Here is a 25,477-nt window from a genome sequence, read left to right on the forward strand (position 1 = left end):
TCATCATTAACTTAAAGAGATGGCTTTTGAATGTTCTTGGATAACTGTTATTTGTATAATTCCAATATTAATTCAGTTAATAAATGTGATTATTTCATTCATAGGAGATTCTGACCAATAGAAAAAAGCTACAGAAATAAAAATTAAACTGATTATTTTTTGATGATTTTAACTTCCACATATTTGATCACGTGTTTAATTCTGTCCAATCAGATTAAAATTATACTGAGAATTATCCAGTGGCGGCTCGTGGTAATTTAAGGAGGGTGTTTAATTAAAGAATCTAATTATACGAACGGTGAATACGCGCCGCAGGCGAAAAATTTTTGGGGCCTCGCCAAAAGATGTTCTGTAAAATGAAACCTATCTTTGACCCGATTAATCAGGATGTCACACACTTTTTTTGTTTTGTGAAGAATATGATACCTACTGAATGATGGCGCTTTTTCGGTGGTGAAGGTGGAGGCAGAAGTTACGAATAATGAAATGGCTTTCTCAAAACTGTTTAAAAATCCGTTTATATTAACGGCATCCAACGACCGAGATTGAAATTATAGTTTTATTCTTTGAAAATACTATACATGTAAAACAAAATAAAGAATGTAGTTTATCACACCCACATAATCACTAAGTTTTTCTATATTGTTCAACTATAAAACAATGTTTAAACTTTTTGTTTCTTATTGCACATTCTTGTACCAAGTTTATCTCCGGCCAAGTGAGTCCATTATTTTTATAAGAATTCGATTTTCAAAACTATTTGCATTTTCTTTTATAAACTTCACTGAATAAGGCTCCACCATCCTAAAAAAACTACCTACCAATATTGTATTTAGTAAAATCCCACAACAGAAAATGCCAAACTGTGAATCGAAACGCTTCGCCCCGGTCTCTGTGTGCAGTGCACAAATCGTCAATGTTTTAAGATAGGAGAATCCCTGGTTCACGGATTTGAGAGCTCTCGTTCTTCTATAGGGTTACTGTATAGTGGCTGAGTTTAATTTGAATTCTGCACTTACCACGTGCATCTAGCGTAGCGGTGTTGTGCAAACAAATTATGTGATTAATAAATACAGTTATATTTTAATGATACTGTGATATTTATGAGATTTAAGAAAAAACATTTTAATGATATTTATGAGATTTTTAAAAATATGTATTTTAATGAAATTTGATTGGGTGTTCACTGCACAAGTGAACCAATGGAGAAACCGCCCATGGAATTATCTACTGTAGAAAATTACCGATAGAATTTTTTTAAGTAGATTGTTTCTGTTTAATGGCAACCAGTTTCCTAGTTTTGAAAACTGTCACATTTAAGAAAGTATCCATAATATACGTATTAAAAAATAATCTTACGAATATCACACGACAGTAAGAATAAATAAGAAAATAATGCTTCATTTTTACTCAAATTTGTTGTCATTGGGCAATAGCCACTCGAGCCCTGCGGGCTCTCGTGTCTATTGCCAGACAACAAATTTTCGAAAAACTGTCGCATTATTTTCAATTTATTCTCACTCTCTTGTGATATTATACCCGATAATTTTTGATAATATCCCGTCGTCAAGTATATTATGTCAGATGCCCTTCGTTGCTACGAAAAAGTACATTCAGTGACATTAATGACAATTAATGTTTTAAAAATTATAAAAGTGATGACTTTCAACCGTCAAATATTTATAATAACTGTGTGTTTAATTGTACTAATTTGTACTTACATAAATAAATTACAATACAATTTTGGTTTTGAACAGTTTTATTCATGAAATAATCTCAACAAATTGCACTCGATCTCTAAAATTATTATCGAATTTTTGCCTTCGTGGCACTTTGACATAATTTCACTCTCCTTCGGGTTCGGGTCGTGAAATTAAAACTGTCAAAGTGTGACTCGGGAAAAATTCGATAATTTTAGAGCTCTTGTGCAATTACTACTAATAATTTTTTCACTAAATATGTATTCAGTGATTGTAATAATTTATATGTACAACAAAAACTAATACCCAATCGAGAAAAGAGGACAAGTGTTAAAGTTATTTTTTAATAATATATTGTTACAATGGAACGCTTACAATTTTGAACATCTTTAACAACAAAACACTTGGATCACAGAATATATTATCCTGATGTATTATCTGCTTGGATCTTCCACAAATAATGCACAATAAATAACCTTTTATTAAGTTCACGTCTTAAATCAATTATTTTTATCAAATACCTACACATAGGGCAGGTTGTTCGAACGCTAATCAGCATTGATTACTATCAAATACTTAATTACTGTCACAACTGTCAATGCCAACTTTGGTTGGGTTGCCGAAAACATAATTATTGATGACAATTATTAAATTAGTTAATCAATTATGTTAATAATTGTTATGTTAATTGAATAACTAATCTCATAATTATAATTAACTATGTTTTCAGTAACCCAACCAAAGTTGACATTGACAGTTGTGACAGTAATTAAGTATTTGATAGTGATCAATGTTGATTAGCGTTCGAACAACCGGCCCTATTCACAACTGTCAATGTCAACTTTGGTTGGGTTGCTGAAAACATAATTATGGTTTACAATTATGAAATTAGTTAATCAATTATGTTAATAATTGTTATGTTAATTGACTAACTAATCTCATAATTATAATCAATTATGTTTTCAGCAACCCAACCAAAGTTGACATTGACAGTTGTGACAGTAATTAAATATTTGATAGTGATCAATGTTGATTAGCGTTCGAACAACCGGGCCTAAGGGCCGGTTGTTCGAACGCTAATCAACAATTATCATTATCAAATATTTAATTACTGTCACCAAACTGTCAATGTCAACTTTGTTTGGGTTGCTGAAAACATAATTAATTAAAATTATGAGATTTATTATCAATTATGTTAATAATTATTGTTATATTAATTGATTATAGTCTCAGAATTGTAATCAATTATGTTTTTAGCAACCCAACCAACGTTGACATTGACAGTTTTGACAGTAATTAAATATTTGATAGTGATCATTGTTCGAACGCTAATCAAAACTGATCATTATCAAATATTTAATTACAATTATATTTGATTAAGCGTACTTCTGACAGATGTCGCATTTTGAGGTTATGTTGACTGATTTATTTTATTATTTTGGTTTTAATTTAAAATAAAACATAATTAAACTCTTTCTGATGTTAATTTCTTGTTTTTACTTACAAATTAATAATAATAATAAGCAATTTTTAATAATTTAAGAGCTGCGGCTATATTTTAATTACTGTTTTACCTACAATCAATAACTGATTAGTGTTTTACATGTATTTTTCATGTCGCGATTTGATTCCCATCAAGAGAATTGATTACAATAAATGATTGATTATAATCAACTTCTTGATTAGCGTTCGAACAACCGGCCCTAAATGTATCAATATTATTTAATCAACAACTTAAAATATTCCCGATACCATGTCAAATATTTAAAATTGTCACTGATTGTCACTGTCTGACTGACAATATGCTGACAATATTCTATTCGACTGAGTGCGTTGTAAGACAAAGATAGATTTGTAAAATATTACCACGGACATTGTGTTCATTTTTTTCGAATCCTGAAAAAAACAATAAATATTTTTGAAAAATTTAAACGCAGAATGAAAGGCTAAATTATTACCGAGGGCCAAAAGTCCCTTATGATAAATAAAAAGTTTATTTTGAATGAGATATTTGAAATTAAAAATTACACTAAATTTTCTCTTAGTTTTTCACCCCTGTAACTTATTAAAATAAACATTATAGAAGTTCTCAGGAACTTTTGGCCCTCGCTAATAACGTAATCTTTCATTCTGCGTTTAAATTTTAAAAAAATACTTATTAGTTTTTTCAGGATTCGAAAAAAATGAATCCCCATTTGAATAGCATTGCAGCCGAAAATACGTACCCGTCCCCTTAAACTAATTTAAAGTATTTTAAAATATCTATCTCCAGAAATAAAAAAATCTCTAACTCAATAATTAAGTGACTTATAATGAAAAGAATGTTAGTCCCTATTTCTTTCAGCTAAGAAGTGATCCGACACAACCTCCTAATCATCACCCTAATTTAAATTAGTCATTGACCTTATTTGGTCTTCTTTATTTGTGTATGATTAATAGGTTCTAGAAGTTTGACCGGCTTAGAATCATCAGTTAAAAAAAATGCCCTTTCTTTCAGAATAAAAAGATTAGCATCAGAGATACGAAAAAATGTTTAAACATGAAATTGTAGCTTATTTAATTCCTAAGAAGACAATTTGCAAAAAATTTTTCTACGGCAAAAATTGAGTGAGCTATTGACAATTAAAACTTGTAATAACATGCAAAAACCACCTTCACCAACCCTTTCAAAGTCACCTCTTTTTGCGACTGAGAACTTAAAAAGGATTTAATATTAACAGCCTTATATAGACCTTGTAAAAACCTACAAAATTCTTTTTTACCAAACTTTCTAAGACCAAAAATGAAAAAGTTACGGTTAAATAATCAATATATTTTTTTGAAAAAAAAAAGGAGAAATCCAATTGGAAGCATAATAATGTAAGTTAGCGGTGTTTTTAGTCATTAGCCTTATTTATTCTTATTTATTTATGTATTATTAATAGATTCTGGAAGTTTGGCTTAGAATGATTAGTTTTTAAAACTGGAGTTAAAAACAAATAACGAATTTTTGTAGTTTGGTAAAAAATGCAATTTTCTTCAGAATAGAAAGACTAGCATCAGAGATACGAAAAAATGTTTAAATATGAAATTATAGGTTATTTAATTTCCAAGAACATGGTGTGAAAAATTTTTTTTCTATGGCAAAAATTGAGTGAATCGTAAATTAGTATAATATTTAAAAACATTGATTTTTTCGATATAAAACTAACACTTTCGACAGCGAATAAATCGAAAACCGTTGATTTTATCAAAAAAATGTATAGAACATTTCTTACTTAGAATGAACGTTTTTATCAAGTTTTGCGGTCAAAATATAATCAAAAATTTCCACCCCCGAGATGGGGTGGAAACCACCCCCATGGTAAAAGCGCAATTCGGCATCATATAGATTTTGATCCTTAGACTATCCACTACTTATTCTCAAATTTTCAACAAATCGATCCATTCTGTAAAAATTGCGATGTGAAAAGCTTCGGTTCCTGTACTAATGTATTTTGTCGTACAGAACTTCCAATTTATTTGTTACCCTTTCATTAAACATTCATGCCAAAATCAGACTGCTATTTACCACCAACATAATTCCTGTCATTTGACATGTTTTACGTGTCGGACTTAATAAAATGCCCAACATATCTGTCGGACAAACATTTTTTCATATATAAATAAATTTTGCTATTGACTATTTCACTAGACTGTTTTAACTGATAAAACGTCATAGCAACGCCACGTTTCCTACTGACAAAACTACTTCCTGCCCGTGATTTCTCAGAGACAAAATTATGACAGATCCGTCACGAAGGTGTCTGGTAATAACAAATAAATAAAACTTATATCTCGTTGATATGGTGCATTAATTGTCTCGTGAAATAGTCTTGTCGAATATCATTCGAGAGAAAATTATTTACCGGCAAAATTTTCTCCTGGTTTCATTCAAGTTCGTCGCCTTTTGGTAATTTTCGCTTATGAAATTTTGACAAAATCACTAGACTGACGTCTCGTGATTTAAGTCAAAATTTAATTCGCGAAAATTGCCAGGCAACAAACTTTCATACCAGTCGAAAATATTGCCGGCAAAATTTTCTCTCTTGTGATATTATATACGAATAAACTTAAAAACAACCTGCTAGTTTTCACAATCATAAACTTCTCAGGATGACACGTTCCACAATTAAAATCACGTTCCACAATTAAAACTTCCCCTGTTTGAGTGTTCCCATACATCTAATTTTCAGCTTGCTATTAATAAACTTTTTTTTGGTAGGGGGGATCCAGGCCTAGAACCAATAATAGCCATACGAGAAAGTTTTTGAGTTCGTTAGAAAGTTTTTTGAAAGCTTTTTTAGATTTATAATATGATGTTAAAATTTAATTGGAACAGTTCATTGATGTTTACCCTATACTTGTTTATACTTCCTGTAAAATACTCAAAAATTTATCTTCTCCAAAAGGAATCACAAATGGAAAAAAATTACTTAATGCAAGACAATTTAGTGACTGTATTATTTGCAGAAAAAGAAAAATTTAGATTTCAAATATCATACCATAGCTAGTTAGTTATTCATAATATACAATATAAAGGAAATCACAAATATACACAGCGAAAAAAGAAAGATGGCTTTTTTCTTCTTAAAGACATAAATGGAAAAATTATTATAGAAGTCAAAGAGAAATAAAAAAAGTGGAAGACATACATAACAGATCTGTTTGAGGATAATAGACAAGAACCGGAAGAAATTGACAGCGAAACGGGACCAGAGATCATAATGAAAGAAATCGAACAAGCAATACGAAACGCAAAAAACGGAAAAACTGTAGGTCCAGATGAAATACCTGCAGAATTACTGAAATGTCTACACAATGAAACTCTGCCTGTACTACTGGATCTGTTTAATGAAGTATATAAAACCGGAAAAATCCCTCAGGAATGGTTGGTGTCCACCTTTGTAACAATACCAAAAACAATATATGCCAAAGATTGTTCGGACTATAGGACAATATCACTTATAAGCCATACCCTTAAAATATTTCTAAAGGTGATTCATGGAAGATTATACAGAAAGCTAGAAGATGATTTTGATGATAGCCAATTTGGGTTCCGCAAAGAACTTGGAACAAGAGAGGCATTGTTTGCGTTTAATGTCCCCTCTCAAAGATGCTTAGATATGAACCTGGATATTTATTCCTGTTTCATCGACTTCGAAAAAGCGTTCGACAGGGTCCGACATGAAAAACTAATAGAATTATTGAAAAACAGAGATATAGACAGACGAGATTTATGAATTATCGTCAATCTGTATTGGAATCAAAAGGCTAATTATTTAAAGATAGAAGAACAACAGTCCGAGAATATTGTTATAAAGAGAGGAGTAAGACAGGGTTGTTTTCTGTCGGCGCTACCGTTTAACGTGTACAGTGAAGCCATATTTCAGGATGCGATAGCGGAACTAAGTGATAGAATCTCTATGAACGGAAGAATAGTAAATAACATAAGATTCGCTGATGACACCGTTATAATGGCAGACACCCTAAAATCGCTACAAGAATTATTGTTAAATAGAACTAACGATTATTGCATTCGATATGGACTAAAAATAAACAAGAAAAAAACTAAATTTATGATTGTCTCAAAAACACAACATGGAAATGAAAGGTTAATGATAAAGCAAACCCAAATAGAAAAAGTAAAGACTTACAAATATTTGGAAACCTCGGTGGATGACAAAAATGACCAAAGCAAAGAAATTAAAGTCCGAATTTAAACTGCAATGCAAGCATTTATAAAAATGAAGACACTGCTTACAAACAAAGACCTTCAGTTGCCTCTCAGATTGAGGGCTCTAAGATTCTATATTACTATACGGAATGAAAGCTTGGACATTGAAGAGACAACACATAAGAAAAATAGAAACGTTCGAAATGTGGTCTTACAGAAGAATATTGAAAATTCAGTGGGTTCAAAGGATTACCAATCTTGAAGTGCTACGACGTTTAAGTTAGAAATTATGAACAGTATAAAAACAAGAAAACTGAAATATTTGGGTCACATTACCAGAGGAGAAAAATATTGAAGGAGTTGCTAAGAATTATTATGCAAGGAAGGATCCAAGGAACAAAAAGCATAGGAAGAAGACGCACCTCCTGGCTGATGAACCTTAGAGAATGGTTTAACTGTAGTTCATTACAACTGTTCAGAGCAGCAGCCAATAAAGTGAACATAGCCATTATGATATCCAATCTCCGATAGGAGATGGAACTTTAAGAAGAAGCTAGTTTTTTGACTTACCTGTGTGAATACCTTGTTCATCTGGGTTCTCACTGCTAGTGTATAAACATACTGGACTTACAAATTTATTAAAGTTGAAATCTTCTGTGACCTTAACAAGTGCTATATCGTTGTATAATTTGTATATCGCTGAGCGCTTAAATTCAGGATTAATTATAATAGAGTCGATATATCGTACCTGCTCATTTGACACGTCGTTGACATCTATTACTCCAGCTCTTAGAAATTGTGGCTTATCACTAGAAAATATGTACAGTAGGAAAAATGAAAGAATACCCATGAACGAACATATAAAACACGCTGTATTTTCCTGTCACCGTGTCACAAAGAAAATTGTCCAGTGCAAGTACATGTAACAATAATTATTACATGTACTTGCGCTGACCAATTTTTTGTGTGACACGGTAACAGGAAAATACAGCGTGTTTTATATGTTCGTTCATGGGTATTCTTTCATTTTTCCTACTGTATGTATATTATGTCCCTGTATGTTGGAACCATGTGGAAAACTTTTTTATTATTAATTTTACGAAAATAAGTTATTCTTCATAAAAAATTCTGCATGGTCTAAGACCTAAGATTCAACCATCAGATATCAAATTTTATGAAAAATTTACGAGGTATGTCAAAAATATGAATTTCGCTCATGAGTAAAGTAGCTTTATTTTTCATAATATTCAAAATTGTTATTATGAAAAGCTGTTTGGAATCAAGAACTATATTCTAATACGAAACCCTCTTCAGAGTATGCATCCCATATGTTACAAAATGGAAACAGAAATCAACAAAAGAGAAATTTTGTAGTAACGAATGTTATTAAAGTTAACTACGCATTAAACAAAGCATTTATTCGAAGAATAAAGATCAGTATCAGCATCAAAATATTTAACAATGTATACGAGCTCGTGCTACTGTCAGGCTCAGAAACTTGGACTTTAAGTAACAGGGACAAAAGTAAGATACAAGCGTGTGCAATGCAGCAATACCCAAGATTGGTTTTGGGAGTGACGAGAAGAGATATATTGAGAAACGATTGGGAACAATGTAATGTTGTATCGGTCTTAGACGAAGTCGAACAAAGACAACTTGCTTGGTCGGTCATATGGTTCGAAAGGATGATAATGAAAAGTGAAGCAAGTATGGCAAGCAGTAGTGGATAAAACGAAGAAGAAGAACCGCGGTATGTAAAGGTGCTTTTACTCCAAAACCGTGAATGCCTTACACTTTTAAGGGTAAGGAAGCCTTAAGTATGGAGAAGGTAATTAATGAACGATTTTTTATTTGGCTGAAATATTAACTACAGTCGGAAAAATGAAAGAATACCCATGAACGAACATATAAAACACGCTGTATTTTCCTGTCACCGTGTCACAAAGAAAATTGCCCAGCGCAAGTACATGTAATAATAATTATTACATGTACTTGCGCTGACCAATTTTTTGTGTGACACGGTGACAGGAAAATACAGCGTGTTTTATATGTTCGTTCATGGGTATTCTTTTTAATTTTTCCTACTGTAGCTAATAATAAGAAGACAGCTGACGAAAAATACGACTCCAACTACACAGCATTGTAGAAATTAAATAAATTTATCCACCGATTAATCCGAAAAGACATAAAAGAAAACAAAACAAGAGAAATAACTCAAATAATTTTAGAAAACAAAAGTTTAAAAGATTTGAGGCTAAAAATACGAATAACATTGACAACAAAAATATGTACAGAATAAGAAACAAAGATGGCAACATTGCTGCTGATAGAGCCGAAATCATCAATTTTGCCGTATCGTCTTCTTCTTCTTCTTATTCTTCTTCGTGCGACTAGGTATACTCCTGTTTGTCTGCCTCTTATTCTGTTTCAGTTGTTGTTGACTGTACATTGTCTTTCCACCTTTTCGGTGGCCTTCCAACGGGTCTTCTGCTATACGGCTTGTTGTTTTTACAGATGTTCGCTAATCTGTCTGGTTCCATTCGGTTTATATGTTCGTTCCAGTTTTTCTTTCTTGTTTTTATCCACCTGTTAATATTTTGAATTTTGCAACGTTCTCGTATACTTCTGTTGCTTTGTCTGTCTCTTAATGATATGCCCGCTATTGATCTTAATACTTTCATTTCGATATTGTTGATTTGTTGTTTCGTCTTTCTTGTATCGGTCCTTGTCTCCGCTGCATATGTTAGGATAGGTCTTACTGTTGTCTTGTATACTTTTATTTTGCTTTCCATGGTCAGATATTCGTTTCTCCATAATAATATCGTTTCTCGGAGGCAACCACTTACTCTTGCCGCTTTTGTTGCTTGTATTGTGGTCTCTGTTCTTATATTCCTGTCACTAGTGATCTCTACTCCTAGGTAATTGAATTTCATTACTTGTTCTACAATTTTGCCGTCTATTTCTAACTTGCATCTACGCGGCTCTTTACTTATCATTTAGTTTTTTCTACTGATATTCTCATATTAAGTTTATTTCCTGTGAGATTGAAAGTGTGGAGCTGCCTTTGTAGGTCATCCTCGTTATCAGCAATTAGTACTGCATCATTGGCATAGCATAGTATCGTGATTTTATGCGCTCCCATGTGGTATCCATGTCGTTTTCTTACTTCGTGAATTATTTGATTCATCACCATATTGAATAACAATGGGCTGAGCGAGTCTCCTTGTCGAATCGTTTTATCGCGAAATGTATGAGAGTACCAACGAAAGGCAAGATCAGCTCCTGCCGAAAATCACAAACCAGGAATCAAAAGTAATGGTGTTACCAAAAGTAATGGTGCAGCAGAAAATGTTAAAAGTATTGACAGAATGCCGAATAGACCATGGCTATACTAACATGATCAAGTATATCTGTCTAACAAGTGTAAATTCATATGGTGTTACCAAGTAACTCCATATGAAGTTAAAAAGAAATAAAACACTTTCAGAAATGAAAAATAATAAATCCTCTGGCCATGACATAATAGTGATCCAGGCAATTAAACAAGGTGGAAATAAAATTATCCAGGCTTTGACCAAACTTTTCATCGAATGCATTTACCAATGAAAGCCCCTTCTCAATGTCTTCCGTTACCTTCTTTTTAATGGTTTTGTTTAATTCTTTATATTCTGTGCTGTATCTACTGTTTTTTGCTAGAAGTTATTGTCTTTTTTTCATAAGTTATCGGTACATTCCATGTCAAATCACTCAGGCAAAAAATTTTGGATCTCCGATTTGTCTGAAAATTGGTATATAGCTTCTGCGGGACGTAAAAATAAGATATTTAAGGTCAAACAATCTTCTTCTTCTTTTTTTCTCAAAATGTTATTTTATGCGATTTTACAGTGATTTGGTGTTTATTTAAACAAATTTTAATTTTCTGTCGTAAAGTATCAATGAAAAACATAATATTTTAATAGAAAGGACTCAAAAATGTCATTATATGGCATTATAACAAGTTATTTTGAATCAAAACAAGTTTTTATCAAATTTTATAGTGTAAAAACGTTAAAATACCGTTTTTTACATTTTCCTCCATTCCCAAAATACATCATCATCGATTTGGCTGAAAATTTGCTCACAGATAGTCAAAAGATATGACTTTAAGTGGTTAGAAGGATTTGAATTATATTACAATACCAAAAAAGTTACATGTAGTAATATCAGATTCAAAAGTATATATTAGTCCAGTCGGGATAGCATTTGACCTTGAATGCCGAGCTGCCCAAAATTTTATTTTTCTGATCTTTAGGGGAGTCAATAGTAGCCTAAATTTAAAATCACGAATGAATTCCTCCGTTACGTTAGCCGCCATCTCGATTTTAAAGGAGAACTTGTTTTGCTCAATCTCGCCATTTTAACTTTTCGACAAAAATGGTAGGAACTGAAATTGTTCCAAATAAATCGTATATACAATTATCATAATTTCTTTTTAACAATTTTTGTCGTGAGTTCGATATTTTCGAGTTAATTTTACTTACAGTAGACGCCTATATTTTTGACTATAATATTGCATGTAACTTTTTTGGTATTGTAATATAATTCAAATCCTTCTCACCACTTAAAGTCCTATATTTTGTCTATCTGTGGGCAAATTTTCAGCCAAATCAATTATGATGTATTTTGGGAATGGAGAAAAATGTAAAAAACGGTATTTTAACGTTTTCTACACTATAAAATTTGATCAAAAGCTTGTTTTGAATCAAAGTAACTTGTTATAATGCCATAAAATGACATTTTTGAGTCCTTTCTATTAAAATACTATGTTTTTCATTGATACTTTACGACAACAAATGCAAATTTGTTTAAATAAACACCAAATCACTGTAAAATCGCATAAAATAACATTTTGAGAAAAAAGAAGAAGATTTTTTTACCTTAAATATCTTATTTTTACGTCCCGCAGAAGCTATATACCAATTTTCAGAAAAAATCGGAGGTCCAAAATTTTTTTGCTCCAAAATTGAGTGATTTGAAATGGAATGACCCTATCTCGTTTCTCTGCTTATTTTGTTCTCTCTTTGTTTCGTTTTCTTAGCAACCTTTATTCCTCCTTGTATAAGATTATTCTTTAATGTAGTGTTGTTCGCATTAATGTCTGTTGTATCATTTAATATTAGGTTTTCCTTAATGATTTCTCTGAACGCTTCGCCATTTTCTTTTAATTTCTGTTGGTCGATTATTGGTTGTTTCCTAAATCTTTTATTTCTTTCTCTTTTCTGGTAAATGCATATTCGTGCTCTTAAGAGTGGATGGCCACTTCCCGTAGTGAAAGAGTCCAACACAGATGTCTTCGAAGATATGTTTTTTATTTGATAGAAGCAGTCTATCTCATTTTTTGTTCTATCATCCGGTGACGCCCACGTCCATTTCTGGTTTTCCTTCTTTTTAAAAAAAGAGTTTATGGCATACAAATTTTGTTCTTCTAGATATTCAGCTAGTTTACGACCTCGTTCATTTCTTAAACCAAACCCATATTCTCCGATTTTTGTTTCCATTTCATCCATTTTTTGACCTAGTTTTGCATTAGTCACCTAATATGATAGTGTAATTCACTTTTTGATCCTCTATTGAACGTTTCTATTTCTTCGTCTTCGTGCTGTGTGGTAGGCGCATATATTTGCACGATCACTTACTGGTAATAAAAAACGTGATAGAGAAGTCTGCGGAATACAACAAACCATTGGCACTAATATTCGTGGACTACGAGAAAGCATTCGATACCATAAGCCAGCAGAAAATGTTAAAAGTATTGACAGAATGCCGACTAGACCATGGCTATACTAACATGATCAAATATATCTGTCAAAAGACTAAAAGAGAACGGCTAGCTTAAACTATCTGAACAACAAACAAATTCTGTATTCAGCGAGGTGCACGGCAAGGAGACATCTCACCCAAGCTATTCACAACACTTTTAGAACATACATACTATTAAGAAGACAGATTAAACGAATATGGTATCATCATAAATGGAGAGAAGCTCAGTCATTTGAGATTCGCAGATAACATCGTCCATTTACTCATATAGCCGATCGTATGGATGATGCAATAATATGTAATGTTGAACAAGTTATATCACGCTTCCTTAGAGGTCGGACTAAAGATTAACATCAACAAGACGCAAATAATGACTAATCTGGTGCTAAATCGTAATGTTGTTGTCGATGGAGTGGATATTGAGCAGACTGCATCTTATAATTACTTAGGACATGAAATTCGGTTGGAAAGAGATAACCAGACGTGCGAGCTCCCACGTCGCATAGGATTAGCCTGGTCAGCGTTCGGTAAATTAAATTACGTATTTAAATCGCACTTATCCATATGCCTCAAAGGGAAATTCTTTGACCAGTGTGTGTTGCCTGTACTCACTTATGGAGCCGAAACATTAACACTCACAAAAAAGATAGCGAACAAGATTCGCGTACCTCAGAGGGTTATGGAGCGCCAGATGTTGGGTGTCTCCCTGAGAGAACGAATCCCAAACGAAGAAATACGCCGTAGAAAAAAACAACAGACGCTGTCGAAAAAATCGCGTCGCTAAAGTGGAATTGGTCAGGACACGTAGACAGATTGTCAGATAACTGATGGACAAAAGAAAAATGTATTGTCGAGTGGAGTCAACGAGAAGAAGCACTACGGAGTAGTTATGTTGAAAAAGTAACTATTCGTTACAAAGTACTCGTTACTTACGAATACCGAAAGTAACGATTACTATACAGAGAGGTAGATAGTTACTTTGATTACTTTGATTACTCTGATTACTTCATTACTTCGTACCAATCGTATCAGAGCCAGTACCTATTTTGATTTTGAGTATTGTATCTACTCGGTTGATATCGGAGTCGGACCGGTATTCCACGAGTGTTCGGTATCAGTACAGTTAACTAAAATTTTGTCTATGAAGGACGAAGGCTATGAAGAGATTTACAGGGCGCTGAGAAGTAGCTGAAACAGAGGGAGGTACTCATATATCATTTAACAAAGCATGCACCCAGAAACAGATGTCTATACGATTTGTCGAGGTAGATAATTCACAGAATTTCACAGATGTTAGTTCTTTTTGAAAATAAAAATGCAACACATTAGATTTTAATAATAAATACCCACTATTCTTATCAGGTCTAGAAAAAATAGCTTAGATTGACCGGAAAATATGTAGAAATGATAATATTTCTAAACTATGATTATCAACTTTAATTTTACATATAGGTATGGCATTGTTTTTATTAGACCAGGGCATTTAACACTAAAAACACATAGTCTAGGCGCCAGAGGGGTCACCGTGTCATATTCAATTCTGATGGACAAACTCAACGGTTTCTTATAGATTTTTGGCTGCTGATTACGAATTTCGAGGGGGGATTTCGATCCAAGTGGTCAAAAAATTGTTATAAACAATTTAATTGTTTATAAATTGTTTATAAGGCTCTGGCTCATAAACTAAAAAAAAATAAAAAAAATGTTTCAAATAAAAGTTATTCCTTAATAAAAAACGAAGAAAAAACAGTTTACTAAACTTAAATCTAACAATTAGAACTCAAGATATTGTAAAATTAGTGTACAATGCAAATTGCAAATTGCAAAATAAGTATTTTTCGAAGCTTTATCGATCGTAACTCGGCTTCTACGCATGAAAATAAGTCTTAGAAGGTGTCGTTTTAAAGCTTAATTAACAGGCTTCCAAACAAAGTTTATTAAATTACTTGATCTTCATTTGCTTTAAAGTTATACTCGTTTGAAGTTACAATTTTCTTAAAAATATTGTACATTAATTTGTTTATAAGGGTTTCAAGCAAATTTGAGCTATAAAAATTTATACTTTAATGAACAATAATGATATAAAAACTCAAAAGGAACAATTTGAGGCTATGAAAATGTTCATAAGTTTATTTTTGGCCAAGATGTCGATATTTTAATAGCGCGCGCTATGAGGCGCAAGATCGGCTCATCGCGTAAAGGTTCACGCGCTAACTTCTCGATGCAAATTATAATTTCTATTTATACATACGTTATCTTCATTTGTCATTTTTGAAGATCCTAATAAAATTTTATCATATAATTCTTATAATTAAATCATCATACTGTACCTCGTATCACCTTTCATTCTGTTTACACGGAATGGGACGTTTCGATGCCGCCGGTTCATCGCCGGCCGTTTCGATGCCGCCGGTTCATCGCCAGTCCATTTAATCGCCGTCATATCTCGCATTTCCTAGAATTCCTAATTAATACTAAAAATAACTAATAATTGTAACTGTCGAAAATTCGGAAATATATCAGATAGCGATTAATTGACTGGCGATGAATCGGCCGGCATCGGCATCGAACTGGCGGCATCGAAACGGCGGCGATGAAACGTCCTAGACCCTGTTTACATTGTCTTCTATTTTTTGCACCAAATGAGAAAAAAACATATATATATATATATATATACGGGGTATCATATCGGCTGACGCCGCATCCCCACACCTAACCGCCATCTATTTCTATCCTGGGCGTCTTCCTCTTCCAAATCTCGGTGTTCCATGGCCTTCCTTATCGTGTCATTCCAGGATAGTCTTGGTCTTCCCCTTTTCTTCCTACCTGGGGGTTTCCATTTCAGGAGTTTCTTTGGCCATCGTTGGTCGTCCATTCTAAGTAAGTGACCGAACCATTTTAGGCTTCTCCTCTCGAGCCTGTCTACCGCTGTATCGTGTGCCTGCATCCTTCTTCTTATTTCTTCGTTACGTATTCTGTCCAATCGGGAGATTCCAGCACTTCTACGTATGTAGTCCATTTCCACAGCATTGATCCTTCTTCTGGACTCTGCTGTTAATGTCCAGACTTCGCTTCCATACATGAGTACCGATTCCACAAATGTCTTCCCTATTCTTAATTTTGTATTTCTGGATATATTTTTATCCCACCACACGGAATTCAAGCAACCTACTACCTTCCTACTTTGTTCAACTCGCCTTTGAATTTCTTTGTTGCCTAGGCCTTCTTTGGTTATTACAGCTCCCAGATATTTGAATTCTTCAACCTGTTTAATTGATGTATTCTCTGTTATTAGGATTTCAAATTGGGCGTCAGAATTCACGACTAGATATTCTGTTTTTTCTATATTTATATTTAAGCCCCATTTTTTGTAGGTTGAATACAGGCGAGTTAACATGAATTCCATGTCATACGAATCTTGTGCCAGTACTGCTTGATCGTCAGCAAAGTGGATGTTAAACAGGCAGTCATCTCCGATCATGATCCCCATTAGTCCACAACTTCTTTTCCATTCTTTTAAAGCGACTTCCAAGTATATGTTAAATAGCAACGGTGATAAGCTACACCCTTGCTTCAGTCCTTTTTCTATTTTTATTCCTTCAGATAGTTGTGTGCCAATCTTGACATATCCCACATTATCGCTGTACAATGATTTGATAATATGTATAATAGCCGGACTAACTTTCATTTCAACAAGGGCATGCCACAACTTGTTTCTCGGGACGGAGTCATATGCCTTTTCCAAGTCTATGAAGGCAATGTGGGTTTCTTCATTTACGCTCGTCCTTTTCTCTATAAGTTGTTGGATGACGAAAAGGTTGTCCACACATGATCGTCCCGCAGTAAAACCACTTTGATCTTCACTTATTCTCCCTCTTGTCTCTACGTCTAATCTGTTCTTTATTATTCTGCTAAATAGTCTACTAATAGTACTGTTAACACTAAGGCCTCTGTAATTAGACGGATTACTATGTTTCCCCTTTTTGTAGATGCTCGAAATGTAGGATATTTTCCATTCTCGAGGAAAATAATTAGTTGCAACACATCTATTCATTAACTTAGTTAAGCGTTCTATAAGCATTTTCCCTCCATATTTAATCATCTCTGTCATGATTCCTCCTGGGCCTGGAGCCCTGCCGTTTTTCATCGAATTAAGTGCTTTAACTAGTTCTGCCTCAGTTATTATAAGGCTATCTTCTTCTCTACGTACAACCTGTGTCGCCTGCTTTATAAATTCTTGTCGATCTTCACTAAATAAGGCCTGATAGTATTCTTTCCAGTCTTGAGTTCGGATTGTGGATGGGCGTCTATCTGTTTTATTAGTTTTCATCGTTCGTAATAGTCTCCAGGCTTCTGTCGATTGGGTGCCACCTAATTTGCTTTCTACTTCAGCACACTTCCTAGACCACATTTCATTCTTGCATTTCTTTATTTCATTTCGAACTTGCCTTTGGATGGTTTTGTATTTTATTCGATTTTCTTGTGTACTATTTGATAGCCAAGTATTATAAAGCTTGTTCTTTTCTTTTATTTTATCTTCTATTTCAGGACACATCCAGAGCGGATTGTATTTCGTTTTACTTTTTTGTCCAAAGGCTTCATTGGCGGCTTGATGTAACGCTGTTAACAAACTATTATATTCTTCTTCTACGTCGTCCACCACTTCACGATTCTCCAGCTGCTGTTGAAGTCTATTTTCATATAGCTTTTTAGTAGTCTCGTCTCTAGTGAGGTGAATATTGTATTGTGGGATATTTATATCATTACTTTTTCCTTGAGCATTGCAAGGGTGTTGTTGCCTAAAGAAAGGAAAAACTATTTCTGACCGTACTAAAAGATGATCAGACCCGCAATTAGCCCCTCTTCTTACCACTGTGTCTTTGACCACTTCCTTCGATACTTGTCTCGTAATAACAAAGTCAATTATAGACTTCTGATTAAGTGATGGCCGTGTCCACGTATATTGATGTATACGCTTATGTGGGAAGAATGTATTGCTAACCTTTAAATTGTACTGCTTACATACATTTATTATTCATTAAAAAAATATATATAAGAAAAAAACATTAAAAACTAATATTTCAGAAGTATAACTAAAAAGTAAGTTGATATTATTTATTAATACTATTTTTACAAACATTTTCTTCATGCATCTGCAAATCTGCATAGAGATATACAGGGAATATCAGCTTTTTTACATGTGCATAAGTTCTTAGCGAAATTTTAACAGTTACATGGTGGTACAAGTCTGTTCTTGTAGGCAGTAAAACTAAAACTTTTTGAGGCTTCAGAGTCTAATTATCTATATGATATCCATATAAAGTGGATCTAGTTCTTTTGCAGCATCATCAAGGCCCGTCAATTGTGTGTATGCCGCCACATCATAAATGCTCGTTTTATATGCAATGATGATGCTGCAAAAGAACTCGATCCATTTTTATATGGATATGACATATTGGCTTATTTTCATGCGTAGAAGCCGAGTTACGATCGATAAAGCGTCGAAGAATACATACTTACTTGACTTTAAGCCAATCTTGCGCCTCATAGCGCGCCATTAAAATATCGACATCTTAGCCAAAAATAAACTTACGAACATTTTCGTAAGCTCAAATTGTTTCTTTTGAGTTGTTTTATCATTATTGTTAATTAAAGTATAAATGTTTATAGCTCAAGTTTGCTTGAAACCTTTATAAACAAATTAATGTACAATTTTTTTAAGAAAATTATAACTTCAAACGGGTATAACTTTAAAACAAATGAAGATCAAATAATTTAACAAAACTGTGTTTGGAAGCCTCTTAACGAATCTTTAAAAGGATACCTTAGAAGGCTCATTTGCATGCGTGGAAGCCGAGTTACGATCGGTAAAGCTTTGAAAAATACTTATTTTGTAATTTGCAATTTGCATTGTGCACTAATTTTACAATATCTTGAGTTCTAATTGTCGGATTTAAGTTTAGTAAACGGTTGTTTTCTCGGTTTTTATTAGGGAACAAATTTTATTTGAAACATTTTTTTTATCTCTTTTAGTTTATGAGCCAGAGCCTTATAAACAATTTATAAACAATTAAATTGTTTATAACAATTTTTTGACCACTCGGATCGAAATCCCCCCTCGAAATTCGTAATCAGCAGCCCAAAATCCATCATAAACCGTTGAGTTTGTCCATCAGAATTGAAAATGACACGGTGACCTCTATTTGGCGCCTAGACTAACAGGAATAAATCTATTTTTAAATATAGTAGGTACATAGAGACTTAGGGCACCTTTTTGCATGGTATTTAGGATAAGGATGACGTCTGGAAAAAAGTCTACAATACAAATAAGGTGGAGAGGCATTATTACATTTTAAAGTGTATAAAACGCATCGAAAAATGCATAAACATGTTAAAATCAGCATATTAAGGGCCAGATTTTCTTTTTTCGGGGTATTTGGGGTCACTGAACACGAATTTGCAATCAGAACCGACCTCCGAAGCACCTGGGTGCCCAGGGTTACTGCTAAGATACGTCATCTAGAGTTTCGAGGGTTTGATTTTGGCACTTAATTGATGCAAACAGATTATTCGAGGTTACTGATATTGTGGAGCAGCAATAACAGAACAATTACATATCATTTAATTTCTATCCATTACATAGATCGGTGAAGGTCGTTCTATCGGATCTTATACTTATACCATCTTATACGAAATACTGGGAAATGCGATTCTCGATATGATTACCGGGACTCAAATGCAAAAGTAACAAAAGTAATCAAAGTAACAAATACTTTAAATGATTACTTTATACGAAAGTAACGATTTGTAACAAATACTCGAAAGTAACTATAATCAACATCACTACTACGGAGCAGAGGACTCCCACCGACCAGATGGGCCGACGATCTGAAGCGGGTTATCGGTGACTGCATGCAAGCCGCATAAAACAGAGACTGAGGGAGGCCTATGTCCAGCAGTGGACGCGTACGGGTTGATGATGATAAATAACCAAATTTTATACTTACGTCCCGTCTTCATCAACACAATGAGCTGCGGTAAGAATGTAATTTTTACTAATAATGAAACCACTGCACAGGTACGTAGTTGTATTTCTTTTTATATAAGCGATATGCACCTAAAATGTGTAAATTAGGATTAGATTCAGATATAAATATAATAAAAAATAAAAAGCTATAAATTTTTTCTGTAACGCAAATTAAAATTAAATTAAATATCTGTTAATTTTTCAAAATTTTGTATATTAGTTTAGCAATTCCAATATTTTATCTCCCTTGACAACACAACTTCGGACTAAAATCTGATACGTTTTCTCTTGTATAATAAATAAGTATTACCATATGAGGAAATTTTCCTTTTTCTGGTAAAGTTTCTCCAATTAAGCGATTTTCTCGAGGGACGGGACAAATATGATTCTTTTTGGCATTTTCAGTGTAGCTCTTACACACTGAAATATCAAGAACGTATTATTATTAATAAAATTATTCTAAACTCTGCAAACTTACTTTCATTGGCTACAGCAGCTGAATAACTTGAGTCTAAAATTAAGAAAGATTATATTATTATTTAGTATACAGGGTAGCGAGAAAGTATGGAAACACGGTAATTTCTCGGGAACCGCTTGAACGATTTTTATAAATTTTGGTGGGTAGGGGTGTTCTAATGCGGTCGATATTATAGTGGTAATTACATTGTTGTCAAATCTTCCGTTTTTCTGGAAATCTAATGAACTTTCTTATTTTAAATGGAACATGGTGTATATTTTTTGCGTTTTAAAGTCCTTAAGAGATACCAATTATTTTTCAAGACATATTCTCTATACCTAAATGCCATAATTTTGGGAGTTATTGCTACATTTATAAAAAAAAATTAACAAATTATAAAAATCAATTTTCTCGGCCGGGGTAGCCATTATTTTAGGTTCTTTGGATCATTGGGAACAAAAAAGGTCTTTTGTAATTTTCCTCAAAAGTTAATCGTTTCCGAGTTATAAACAATTTAAAAATGAAAAAATAAAAAAATGACGATTTTCTAGGTTCAAAAACACTAGTAAAAAATATTATTTTTGAAACTACAAAGTGCCTAATTTCAAATGCAAACCTTATTGTATCAGATATCGATAATAGGGGAGTGCATTTAAATTTTCACTTCGGAAAAAATCAAACAAGATAAAACTTTTTGTAGTTTCATTAAGAAATGTTTAATAAACAACATATCAAAAAGTTCTACTCGAGAAGTGGGTGCTTCATTTTTTATTAAACAAATGAACAGTGAAGTTAGATATTTTTTTAAATAACTCCGAAAATATAATTTTTAGAAAAAAACTGACTTGACCATTGAAAAATTCAGAAAATTTTACAAAAAAATCTTATATAAAGATTTTTCTAAAGCTAAATCTCTAGCTTCTGTAATTTTTTATTTATAAGGCTAAAGTCACTCTTCTCACACACATTGGCGCACTGAAAACTAGCGTTATAAGAAGTGTACGGTTCAGTTTTTTTTTAATGTAATTCTTTAACTATTTGATCAAAAGAAATTTTACAAATTGGACTTGAAAGAAGATGAAATTAGCTATCTTATGGTTGTAATAAAAAGAAATAAAATGTATGGACATAAGTACGGTGTGAGCGGAAAATGAGTCTTACATGAATTTTGTTTAAAAATGATTTAAAAATGTGTAACTAATACAATTTTACTTATAAAACTCCCAAATTTGAACAAATTACTTCACAATCATCTTACTGTACGATGTTTTGTTAAAAAAAAATCTCAAAAATTTAATTCAAATAATACGATGTCTCAAAAAATGTAATTTTTGAAAACTTCGTAGTTTTACAGAATTCCCACCAATTTAAGACGGTATTACTCAAGATTTAATAAATCTAATACAATTTTTTTGATATTTTTTAAAGCTTAGGATGTAATCTTTAAAAAGCACTGGATTATTTTAGTTTAAAAATAAAATAAACAATGTCTTTTTGAGAAAACTAAGAAAGATAACAAAAATGTACTACAAAAACCGAAAATTACCAGCTGAAAAAATGTATATACAGATTGATCAAAACCTTTTTCTGTAAAACTTACCTACAATACATTTAATAATAAGCTTCAACAATAATAAATGTTCAACAAAAAAAATTTTTTTTAGCTCTTATACAGTATGTCTGCGTAACTTGGAACCTATTGATAACTTTTTTAATATCAGCTTTACGAAAAAAAGTTATTCCTTATAAAATACTTTGCATCGTATATAACATAAGATGCAACCATCAAATATCAAATTTTCTTAATCTTTGTACGAGGTATGTCAAAAAATATGAATTTCACTCAAGAGTAAAGTACCTTTATATTTCACAATATCGAAAATTTTTATAAAGAAAAGTTGTTTGGAATTAAAAACTATGTTCCAATACGTAACTATATCCTTCTAATCGAAAATTTGTTTTTTTTTTAATATTGTTTCAAATTAATTATACTCAACATCATTAAATTTTCACTTATTATTTAGGATAACTCTTTAATTATTAATTTTATGAAGAAAGTTATTCGTCATAAATAGCTGTGCATGGTATAACACTTAATATGCAAATGTAAAATATTATATTTTATCAATATTATTCTCATTGTTTCGGACAATACTGTTTGAATTGTCCCGTTTTAAATGAACAAGAAATTGAAGAAAGCGAAGATGTCAGCGTAGTTGGAGGTGTTATTGAAGAGATAGATTTTGAATAATTTGTTCTTTCTTTCTAATACATTTTAATTTTTAATATTATTGTGAAAATTATTTGTTTATCTTTTTTTTAAGAATGAAATTCCACATTTGTTTGATTGGATTCTACTTGTTTTCATTTAAATATCCGCCATTTTGGATCCGCCATTTTGAAATTTAAATTTTTAATCTTTAATTCAGATTCAACAACCTGTTAAAAATAAAGACAATAAATATTTTAGAAAAATGTTCTTTTTATGTTCTTTTTAGAAAATCCGCATTTTGGATCCGCCATTTTATAGTTTATATTGTTAACATTTAAGTTAGTTTTATCAAAGCTCTCAAAAATAAATATATGTAGAAATAAATACTTTTGTAAAGAAATTATGATTTTACAACTATTTTTTAAGTTATCCGCCATTTTGGATCTGCCATTTTATAATTTAAATTATCAAAATTTGATTCAGGTTCAGAAACCTCTCAAAAATATCCACATATATGTAAACAAACACGTTTTATAAAAAAAATTCTGATTTTACAACTAGTTTTTAAGGATTTTTAGGAAAAAATCCGCCATTTTGAATCCGCCATTTTGAATTTGCAAATGGTAATGTCAGCTTCGGGTTCGGCATAATCAAAACTAAAATAAAAACATTTTTTATCAAAATAAAATGTTGAATTCACCCATATTCTTAACATTATTTATACAAAACAATTGTTATTGTTTAAACAATTAAGAAACAATTAGCGGCGAAATTTGTGAGTAGAACTTTTTACTTTAACATATTTATAAACTAACAAAAAAAGTTTTAGAAAAATATAACCTTGTTTGATTTTTTCCGAAACATTGTATCTTTTCGTTCTAATTGCACTCCCCTATAAGTGATTTGGTCTTATTTCATTTTAAAATATTATCTGTTTCGGGATCTCTCCTTAAAGTCGCCGGTTTACGAAATAACGAATTTATTCCTTTCATTTGCACCTTACTGTATGTATACAATGTGGGCCTTATATCAGGCCTTAAACTATGTTCCATGGAATAGAAGAAGGAGAAGAAGACCAGCTGTGGAATTTTTTAATTAAATAACTGACAAAGAAAAAGAAGAATGCATGTTATTTATTTTATTTAAAATACATTTTACTGTTATCAGAAAACATAAATAATGTTTATTTCACAAATAAACATTGCTTTTCGCTTAAATTAAATGTTCAAACTTCCAAGAGGCAGGTGGATGGCGGGAGCTGGCTTGAACAATGAATTTAAGCGAAAAGCAATGTTTATTTGTGAAGTAAACGTTTATTTCTGTTTTCTGACAATAGTAAAATGTATTTTAAATAAAATAAATTACATACATTCTTCAATTTTTGTCAATATTTTTTATTAAAAAAATTTTATTGGACACGATGTATAAATAATTTTGATAATGTTTATATTACTGAATAGAGAATTAAATACCCTTTGAAATGAGCTACCACACGACCGCTATTCTCTATTTAAAAATAAGGTGTTGGGGACGTGGAAGGGAGGGGGTTGACAAATGACAGATGTATGTACCGTAAAAATGTGTCCCCCTTAGAACAAAAATCGACCTGTTTTGGCATTTCCCTAAAATCCAATAACTACTGCCAAATATCGAGGCGGACTCTTTTATTGGCCCACCCTGTATATCAAGTCGTTAATTTGTAGTATAACTGAAACTGACTTACTTTCGAAATTTCCCTCTGCAATATTCGAATACAGGAATAATACACAGATCAAAACATTCTTCATCGTCACTATGATCTTATTTTTACAGTAGTAGGCAAATGTATCAAAAGTTATTGTTTTCGTTATGTTATTTATAAGATACTCTTGGACAATTATCACGTGATCGTATGTTAATTATTGGGAATTCTAGAATGACGACTATATTATCAGTTATAATTTTATTATCCATCACAATAAATAATAAATATTACACGTATATTAATATTTAAAAAAATATATTATTTTATTTAGAAGTGATTTAAATTCTGCGTGTCAATGTCGTTTTACTCCAGGGAGCAAAAAAAACCCTGTTCGAGGCTCCGGGTATAATCAAGGTATCTAACAACTTTTTTAGTTATTGTAAACCTTCTTCTTCTTCTGATACTTGTTGTAGATCTGTCGATCTGTTAATTCCGACGTTGAAGTATTTCTTGAGAGATAGACTGCCAGCTATCTCTCCATCTTTTTTGTGCTCTCCCCGGTGGACGCTTGCCTGTCGGCTTTCCTTCTAGTGCAATTCTTTGTAGTCTGTGCTCCTCCATTCTTTATACATGACTGAACCATTCTCTTCATTTTTGCCTACCCCATTTGACTACATCTTTTACACCACATTGTTCCCTGATGATGTTATTTCTTATTCTATCCTTTCTTGTCTTCCCTGCTATTGCTCTTAGTGTCTTCATTTCGGCTGTTCGTAGCATGCTTTTGGTTTTATTGGTGTCTTCTCTTGATTCAATACCATAGGTCATAACGGGTCTGACGCAAGTTTTATAAATTCTAACTTTGTTGTCCATTCTAATAATATATGGATTATTCCAGTATTG

At 32.3% G+C, this 25,477-nt stretch overlaps 1 protein-coding gene across 1 annotated transcript in view; it reads right to left on the reverse strand.

The window, feature by feature from the left end:
• LOC126880566 (clotting factor G beta subunit-like) overlaps positions 1 to 24,750 on the reverse strand; it is a 39,581-nt gene extending 14,831 nt beyond the window's left edge. Inside the window, exons 1-5 of the mRNA XM_050644516.1 lie at positions 24,614 to 24,750; positions 20,700 to 20,732; positions 20,532 to 20,641; positions 20,202 to 20,311; positions 7,966 to 8,204 (exon numbers count right to left, since the gene is read on the reverse strand). Of these exons, the coding sequence (XP_050500473.1) occupies positions 7,966 to 8,204; positions 20,202 to 20,311; positions 20,532 to 20,641; positions 20,700 to 20,732; positions 24,614 to 24,677 (556 nt within the window). The 5' untranslated portion in view covers positions 24,678 to 24,750. The remainder of the gene's footprint in view (positions 1 to 7,965; positions 8,205 to 20,201; positions 20,312 to 20,531; positions 20,642 to 20,699; positions 20,733 to 24,613) is intronic.
• Between the last annotated feature and the right edge of the window lie 727 nt (positions 24,751 to 25,477).

The sequence above is a fragment of the Diabrotica virgifera genome, chromosome 2 (genome assembly GCF_917563875.1).
Source record: "Diabrotica virgifera virgifera chromosome 2, PGI_DIABVI_V3a".
Taxonomy (NCBI): Eukaryota; Metazoa; Arthropoda; class Insecta; order Coleoptera; family Chrysomelidae; genus Diabrotica; species Diabrotica virgifera.